At 45.2% G+C, this 9,681-nt stretch overlaps 1 protein-coding gene across 1 annotated transcript; it reads left to right on the top strand.

Annotated features, from left to right (window-relative positions):
- Window positions 1–6,989: 6,989 nt before the first annotated feature.
- Window positions 6,990–8,314, top strand: LOC310787703 (somatostatin receptor type 2-like; the record flags this gene model as incomplete). Its single annotated transcript, XM_083649186.1, has 2 exons — window positions 6,990–7,691; window positions 7,904–8,314. The coding sequence occupies 2 exons, from the start codon at window positions 6,990–6,992 to the stop codon at window positions 8,312–8,314; spliced, it is 1,113 nt and encodes a 370-aa protein (XP_083505312.1).
- Between the last annotated feature and the right edge of the window lie 1,367 nt (window positions 8,315–9,681).

Here is a 9,681-nt window from a genome sequence, read left to right as displayed (position 1 = left end):
TGTGCATTGTGCATGCATGCACCATGAGCCAGATGTACAGACCTCAAATCTGTTTGCACTATAATGTTTGTGAACTGGAAATGTTCATGAGCTGTATTTTATTTTATTTTATTTTATTTTATTTTATTTACAAAGCATGTATACTTTATGAAACACTGTTTACAACCTGCTGCTGTTCAATGATTCTGTTGTATAGTGGAAATCTAAATTTGTTTGTCTTCTCACATAAGACTGTAAACAAAGAGACAGAAGACTGTAAAGAAAGATAAGATGTTGAATGACTATGTTGGTCATGTTTAAATAAAAAAGAATTACATGATGTAACTGCTTGCTTTATGGTCAATTCTTATGTAAATATTTATATTTTTTAATAATGTACCAGGTTAGAGGGTTCCTTGTACAATTTACAGCATTAGTTCTTTGAGAATCTCTTCCATTATCAAAGCAAAACTGGTATTGTAACTAAAATATCGATATCGTATCGTATCGTAAATCGTATCGACTTGGGACCTTGTGTATCGGAATCGTATCGTATCGGGAAGTCGGTGGCGATACCCAGCCCTAGGCATCATAAAAGTCAGTATTGCAGGAAATCGCCCTTCCAGTCCATAGCGACATGCCAATTACAATGCCTACTCATTCATTTCCTCTCAGTATTAGCATCTGCCAGCAGCCTGGAGCGTGCCTTCTCCTCGGTCGCATGAACAGCTCTGTTCTGTTCTCGCGCCGTCTTCTCCCCCAAATAAATTAGAACAGATTATGGCGAAGGGAAGAAGAGCGAGGTGAAGTTCATGTGAGCTGTGGTTTCAGGGGAGTTTGGAGACAGAGAGGAGTGGGGAGGAGAGGAGAATTGATTTTTTTTTTAAACCCTTTATTGAAACACTCCACCATAAAACACACTCAATGCGGGCCTGAAACAACTGAGATTATAAAAACCAACCCAGCCAAGCGAAGCGGCACATGAACAGAGATAACCAAGCAAGATAGAGACCATCAAGAAAACAGTAAAGGCGAGATCAAAAACAAACAAAAGGCAAAATCAGTCTGCCATATCTATTCACACACAGAAGAGGAGAGGATAGGAGGAGAGGAGAGGAGAGGAGGGGAGGAGAGGGGAGGGGAGGAGAGGAGAGGAGAGGGGGAGGAGGGGAGAAGAGGAGAGGAGGGGAGAGGAGAGGAGAGGTGACACGCGGCACGCCTGCATGAACGCGAGAGAGAGAGAGAGAGAGAGAGAGAGAGAGAGAAGGCAATTTGTGATTCTGTCCGTGTGAAAGAGGAGGTGTGTGAAAGAGGAGGTGTGGCGTGTGACCGTGTTAAGAGGCTAAATTGTGTGACTCTCACGGACAAAACATGAGACTCTGAGACTAGAAGGTGGAAATTAGTGTAAAGAGTTGACAATTGAGTCAGGCTAAGAATCTACAGTAATTGATTTGGAACAAAAATAAGCACAAACATTATTATAGATATTATTGACTCCTATCAGAAAATCAGAATGGTGTTTGGTAAGGGCATCTGGTAGTGTAGAAGTAAAAGCACTCACCTACCACCACCGCAGAGACCCGCGTTCAATTCCCAGCAGCTGTACTTCCGGCTTGGTCAGACGTTCCTACAGACACAATTGGCCGTGTCTGAGGGTGGGAAGGCGGTGGGGTATGTGTCCTGGTCGCTGCACTAGCGCCTCATCTGGTCGGTCGGGGGGCACCTCCCACACACTACATCCGCTGAAACTCCTCGCTGTCAGGTGGGCATGTTCAGGGAAGATTACATGGAGGTGAACATACTGTAGTAGGGCCCTGGAAAATGAGTACCTGATAACACAAAAGCTTTTACTTATCCTTCATATTGTGCTAGAAAGCGGGACCTTTTGCATTTGCGGGTCAAATTTGCATTTTGTTGAATTATTCATCACAAAACACTCAAAAATAATTATTTTTACACGTGTAGTGGTTCACTTTGTTATTCATTCATAACCATAAAATCTAGTATTTGCTTCTTGTTTTTAATTTTGTGGTCCAAAGGTCACATTTACCTTGCTGTTGAAAAATCTCATCAAACCAAATAATTGGAAAAGTAGGGTAAAATCTGACTCACAGAGAACATTGGTGTTGTTGTGTTTGTAGTAGGCTACAGCAGTTTAGAAGTCTCAAGCCTGGTTTAAAAAAGATCATAGGCTACTTGTGAAATATTTTTAACAGAATATTGAACTGGGCTGGGGTAACAATGTCATACATACCCTGGGAAGTGGGAACATTGAACCACCCTGGGAACATTGAACCCTGTGAACATAGGGAAATGTCCCCCTTGAGACAAGAGCAGCTGGACTTACCGTAGTATTGCTTGTTGAACTCCCTGAAGACCAGTCTGCGTTGCTCTTTTGCTGGACAAAATTCCATTGCGTCAGCAGCAGTAATGTCCACTTCTGCCAGGACGTCGCTGCCTTCTCCGTGGTGTCGTAGTTGAAAACAGGTGTGTTGAAGTGTTGAGAAAGATCTTCCAGCTGATGCTGTTGTGACTGGACTCGTGCTTTTCCGTTTGTAGCCAGGTAGCCTAGCCTAGCCTAGCCCACCCCCGGTCGGTGGTGGAGCTAGCAACACTTGTTTGAAGCTTGTCAGGGTTCGCGGTCTGTCGAGGCCATGGCCACAGAGGTACACGTCACGTCGCCACTTTTATCCTGCTTGCTTTTGGAAAAACTCAAACAGATTTCTGAATGCCTCTTGGCGATGCTATCGTGCTAGTTTCGCTAATGCCGCTGCGCGGCGCCGTCCCATTAGCGCCTACTCACTCTCGCGCATGCACACTCGACGTTGATAAACAATGCACGTGATAGGTTACACGTCAAATCCATGCAGGCAGCTGTCAGTGGGAGTGAGAGGATGATGGCCAATATCGTTTGGTTCATTTTAGTGAACCAAAGTTCACTAAAACTTCCTACAGTTAGTTTTCGGGAAGAAAACAAACAAACAAACAAACAAACAAAGTAAATATATATCAGACTCTAAAAGTAACGAGAAATTACCAATAACAATGGGAGAGAGGATTCAAAAATAGGGAAACTCCCACGAAAATCAGGTGTTGGCAAGTATGATGTCCAATGTGTGGCCCTTCACTTATTTACTGTATGTCAGTATGGCCCTCTGGGGGGGGCAGTGGAATTTATTATAGGCAGGTTCAGAAAACTCCAGCCCAATTAATAACCACTCCAATTAATATCTATAGCCACACACACACACACACACACACACACACACACACACACACACACACACACACACACACACACACACACACACACACACACACACACACACACACACACACACACACACACACACACACACACACACACACGCATGCATGGATCACACATGCCCCGGGCTGAACCAACAACTGACAAGAAGAAGCCATGTGTTTGTAGATTGGCAATTTAATGGCTGTGTACTTTCCAATAATTATGTCAATAGTCCTGTTGAGTTAACCCCATATGTTTGTGAACGTGCTTTGCACCTATATCAAGACGTTCAAACAATCAAACAATGTGAAAGAATATCACTGACACTGTCGTCATGTGTGTGCGTCAGTCATCAGGCTCCTAAAGATGGAACATTATTCACAGGCCTTTATTCAAATGAAGTGGTGTGACGGATCACAAAACTGTCGCCCCATCTGTTCACTGCTGGAAATCGGATAGCATAGAGCGCCAATAGCAGAGGAGAGAGCCTCTGTGCCCAGAGGAGTGTGTGTGTGTGTGTGTGTGTGTGTGTGTGTGTGTGTGTGTGTGTGTGTGTGTGTTATGCATGTGTGTGTGTGTGTGTGTGTGTGTGTGTGTGTGTGTGTGTGTGTGTGTGTGTGTGTGTGTGTGTGTGTGTGTGTGTGTGCGTGCGTGCGCGCGCGCGCGTGTGCGTGCGTGCGTGTGTGTGCGTGTGTTTATGCGTGTGCGTGTGTGTTTGTGTGTTTATGCGTGTGCGTGCGTGCGCGCCCTGTGGATGCGCGCGTCTCCTCTCCGGCTCTCCAACTGGAGGCATTCACTGCGCGCTTCTCACCACAAGCGCAGCGGAGCTGTTCACAGCCAAGCAAGTCGCGTTTGCGTTGCTGTTGTTTTTGACTTGTCTGATCTCTATGGGGTCATTCGCTCCTGTAAATATTGCTGCACATTATGGGGCGTCATAGACGATTGGTCGTGGTGGGACAGTCAACTCAGAGAGCTTTCACACTCCGATGCGACTGTAACTAACTAACTCTATAGGCTATTTCATAGCGGAGATTATTTTTCATGATCACTTACTTTTGTTTTTCGTCCCCCCGCCCCCTCCCAATAGAGAGATTGCATCAAACAGGTAAGCCAACTATGTTTTCTTGACTGCATCATGATGCACATAATGTGCAAATTGTCACATTATGTGCACAGCATGCTATGGCACATAAGAACATGTAAACGCATCACCACTCACCAGGCTACTGTCATTAACTAAATTAAGTTAATTGATGTGAGAAAATTAACCAAGTGTAAATGTAAACAACTTACCCTAATTATTGCTGCATTTCCTCATTATTTCATCTTTCTTAGTAGCCTATATCTTAATCTTTACTCTGTGGCAGGTGTTTCCTTTGCAGGTTTATTGAAAAACAAATGAGTGTGACTTAACAGGCTTACCACAAACCAGGCCTATATTACAGGTTATGTAGGCCTACATAGGGTTAATGAACCTTAGCTATGGTGTGTGTGTGTGTGTGTGTGTGTGTGTGTGTGTGTGTGTGTGTGTGTGTGTGTGTGTGTGTGTGTGTGTGTGTGTGTGTGTGTGTGTGTGTGCGCGCGTGTGTGTGCGCGTGTGCGTGCATTCTTAGTTTGCTGATCTCCTTCCCACATTAGTTCCCATTCAAGCTGGATTTGCATGCTTATGAATTGTATGAATATCTCATCTACTGCCTTTTAGTCGTTTAATGGAAAAGTTAGAAGCTTTATTCGTGGACCTGAGGAGAAAAGCACCAACAGAAAAAAATAAGAGTGGTGGCACAGTAGGCTACCAATTTAGGAGATTGCACTCCACCATTGTTCTGATGGCAACAACACATTTTCACTTTGGCTCAGCAAATGCTTCTTGGCACTATAGTATTACTGAAAGAAAACCTGTTGCACGGTAGCCTGTGTACAATGTACAAACTCATTTAATCAATGTGCCTTAATTAAATAATTTAACAGGTGGCACAATCATCATATGTGTGCATTGCAACCACATGATAAAGTGTATATAGCCCATATCAGTGCACACATTAGTGATTGGTGATAGTCCATTTGCGCACACTGTTGACTTCAGCAGCGCCACACTGATGTGCATTTGGAGAACTGCAAAGAGGACATTGTTTCATGTTTCCATAGGCATAACTGACCATTATGCTTGCTTATCTTACATTCCATGCAACTAGACAAACAAAAAAAAAAATATATCTTCCAATGTGATCCCAAGCATTATGAGTGATTCTATAGCCATCTACCTGGCACACAAAACATACATTGGGCCACTGTTTTGTTTTCAGTCAATCCAAACATCTCCATCGCTCATATTTGGTCACCTATAAAAGAAAAAAGAAAAAGGACAGTTAACTCCAGGCAGCGTTCATCTCACCCTGCTGCCATGGAACAAATGATAGATCAGCACAATAAAACCTCTTATAATATTGGCATCATAATAAGGTGGCAAGGCCGTCTCTCACAGTGCGTCGGCAATGACAAGCACTTCAATCTCTCTGTCACGGCTCGCTGATTGGCGATGGTGTGATTCAATCACTTAGACTGGGATTAATTTACACCCATGCCCCCCCCCCCCCATGCCCACACGCCCCATGCCCACCCCCTCATAAATAAGAGTTTTGTGAGAGCAGAGAGTTCAGGGTAACCTACGGCTGCTGTTGACTTAGCAGAGTACGAAGTGCAGGCATCACCCCCGGGGTGGACTTTATGACTGCAGGGTGTGCAGACTGATTTCCCTAGGTAGCAGTCCGTGTGCTTTTACAAGATCTGACCAAGCTCTGGCCGCAGGTACAACGCACTGTTTAAGCTGTGATATAGTCAAATCTGGAGTGGGTGAGGAGCTCTGCATCAATCATCACACACACACACCATCACTCTAGTGTGTTCTCAAGAAACACGGTCAATGGCTCATTAAATATATATATATAATATTGAATCTCCCACATAACCACTGGCCATGAGGATTATAAAAGAGTGTTCCCATGTTGCGAAAGGCCATGAGTAAATATATTCAAAAGAAAAGCTTGATGCTCAGGTTGCTGGAGTTCTATCTCGTCAGCCGTGAGCATGTTTTCATTGCCAAAGTCCATGTGATGGACACTCATGACATTCAGATCAATTGAATCAACACACTAATATCTGTGTGTGAGCGCTCTCTGAGCTCAACAGAGGAAGGAGGGGAGATCCAATCCAATATGTTGACCATGGAGCTCAGTCTTCCACAACAGTGGTTCTCAAGGTGGGGTCCGGGGACCCCAAGAGGCCCTTAATTGAGGATGCTCCAGGGGGTCCCCAGCAAAGTGGGGAATCATTTACTATATTTCACTATAATTCCATCCTAATTAACACAATGGCAGAGTGCATGACTATTTTGGTCATGGGTTTCATACACGTTTTGTACTAAAACATCTAAAAGCAGAAATCTGATCAGATGGGGGACTCTGCATGGGACTAAATCTGATCAAATGGGGGTCCATGGTCTAATTTGTCTCAGTTTAGTGGTCCTTCAAGTGAAAAAGTTTGAGAACCACTGTTCCAGTCAATATTGACTGGAGAGTTTTTTGTTTAAGGTGTTCTTATTCTCAAGTCAGTTAAGCCGCCATAAGTGGCAGCATTATAAGGGTAACTCACGTGGGTTTTGAGAAGTACTTCACATTGTGCTATACTGACATATTCCATGTGTGCAGGTGAGATGCCATAATCCATGTTTTTGAGTGGCCCGAGACTGAGACACTGAGGCATCATGGACTCCTGGATCTTCCCATCGTTGCCCCCAAACCTGTCGGAGCCCCTCATGTACGACGGCTTCGTGCAGGCCAACGAGTCGAGCGTGGGCGGGAACTACACCGACCACAGCTTCAACAGGACCAGCACGGCGGTCATCACCTGCCTGTACTTCCTGGTGTGTGCCGTGGGCCTCTGCGGGAACTCCCTGGTCATCTATGTCATCCTGCGCTACGCCAAGATGAAGACCGTCACCAACATCTACATCCTCAACCTGGCCGTGGCCGACGTGCTCTTCATGCTGGGCCTGCCCTTCATCGCCATCCAGTTGGCGCTGGTGCACTGGCCATTCGGTCCCGTGCTCTGCCGCGTGGTCATGACCCTGGACTCCCTCAACCAGTTCACCTCCATCTTCTGCCTGACGGTCATGAGCGTGGACCGCTACCTGGCCGTGGTGCACCCCATCAAGTCTACCAGGTGGCGCAAGCCGCGCATGGCCAAGACCGTCAACTTGGCGGTGTGGGGCGTGTCGCTGCTGGTCAACCTGCCCGTCGTCATCTACAGCGGCGTGATCGTGAAGCACGACGGCGGCTTCTGCACCATCGTGTGGCCCGAGCCTGAGGAGGCGTACTACACCGCCTTCATGTTCTACACCTTCATCCTGGGCTTCTTCCTGCCCCTCATGGTGATCTGTCTCTGCTACCTGCTCATCATCATCAAGGTAGGGATGAAGCCAATAGCAGTTTAATGATAAACTGTGATCAAATTCCTGACGGGTATCGAGTGTATCAGTTTTCATTATGAAACTTGGGCTTTTTGAACATTTTCAGCACATTTGAACAATACCGTGATAATACTGATAACCGCGATCATTTTGGTCACTATAATCGTGATATGAAATGTTCAAACTGTTCGTTTCCTCTCTACATCAAGGTGAAGTCCTCAGGCCTCCGCGTCAGCTCCACCAAGAGGAAGCGCTCGGAGCGGAAGGTCACCCGCATGGTGTCCATCGTGGTGGCCGTGTTCGTCTTCTGCTGGCTGCCGTTCTACGTCTTCAACGTCACGTCGGTGACGGGCACCCTCAGCACCACGCCCGTCCTGAGGAGCACCTTTGCTTTCGTGGTGGTGCTGGGCTACGCCAACAGCTGCGCCAACCCCATCCTCTACGCCTTCCTGTCGGAGAACTTCAAGAAGAGCTTCCAGAATGTTCTGTGCCTGAAGAAGGTGGGCGGGCTGGACGAGATCGAGCGCAGTGACAGCCGGCAGGACAAGTCTCGCATGATGAACGATCCCACGGAGACCCAAAGTACTCTGCTCAATGGGGACCTTCAGACCAGCATCTGAGAGAGAAGGTGATGGACAGGCACAGATACACACACTCACAGTCACACAGACCTTCTCTCTGAAATTGGAAATGGTAAGCTGTGAACTATCAACCTCTATGAAGTCACATCAGAGGAGCAAAACACATTAAATATCAAACAAGGAGTTCAAAGAGGAACCTGTCACTTTCACTTATTAAGGACAAAGGCCTGTTAGAAATTACTAATTGAAAAGACGGTGAACAGCGCTGTTCCTCTCTCTGCCTTTGGTGACACATTGTTGGGTTTCCCTGTCTGTAAACAATTCCATTGTAACATAATCATAAGTTCATACAAATGTGTTTGCTCTAGTCTGTGCCGTATTTCCCTTGAAGGCTGCACTGAATGTCCTCGGTCTATTGACACTGAGGGAAGGCGGACGGTGAAAGGACAGTAACGCCTTCATGTTCCCCTAGGCGACATGGATTTTCCCTGGAGACCCAGGACTAACATGCACACTGTCCTTTAGCTGCCTGGATCCAGACCTTCAACTCTGCCCACTCCACCCCGAGTTGGCTGAGGGAAATGGAGGGTAACAAGTTGACAATTCCCTCTGATGTGATATCAGGCTGTTACAGCAGAGGTCATGTGCTAGGTTTCCACAGTTCTGTAATATTATGTAGAAATAATATCATAACTCTGTGCTCATGTACAATAACATCCTGTAGATACAGTTGGCAACCTGATCATTTCTCTATTTTTGATCCTGCCTCATTCACAGATTATTTTGATGAGCGGTTTGAGTGTACATATAGCGGTGTGGGATGCTCTGTTTTGAACCTCTGAAATGTATTTATGAATGAGTCACATAACGTAATGAAGATCAGTTCAATGAATTAGTGTGTATACTGTACAGCAGTCTCATTTCCTGTGTGTGAGCACTGTACAGTTTTATTTGTGATACAAATGTGAATAACTGTTCAATCAGTGGCTACACTTAAAGTGTAATTTAGTCCTGTATCACTTTATTCCCAATTCATCATAGTTACATTAATAATTGTATTACTTTAATGGTACTGGCTTGGCCAATATACCAAGCCAAACTCTAACCAAACTGCTGCTATAGAGTGTACTATACTACTTTAGGTAATCCATTTTTAAAATGTTGTGGTTGTTCTTCTAAGTTAAATAGTATTATATACAGTAATGTCACTGTATACCAACCAGTGTTGTGCAAGTTACTCTGAAAATGTAATAAGTTAGTTATTACTCATTTAAAAAGTAATAAAAATTACTTTACTCATTACTTGGTATCAAAAGTACAGTAATTACTTACATTACTAGTCACATTACCATATTACTTTTGCTACCCCCCCACCCCCCCACCCCCCCTTCCGAAAAAGTGACCGG

This window comes from Poromitra crassiceps (genome assembly GCF_964638095.1).
Source record: "Poromitra crassiceps genome assembly, chromosome: 13".
In the NCBI taxonomy this organism is placed as follows: domain Eukaryota; kingdom Metazoa; phylum Chordata; class Actinopteri; order Beryciformes; family Melamphaidae; genus Poromitra; species Poromitra crassiceps.
Note: the sequence above shows the minus strand (reverse complement) of the source record. Positions and strands in the feature narration are given on the sequence as shown.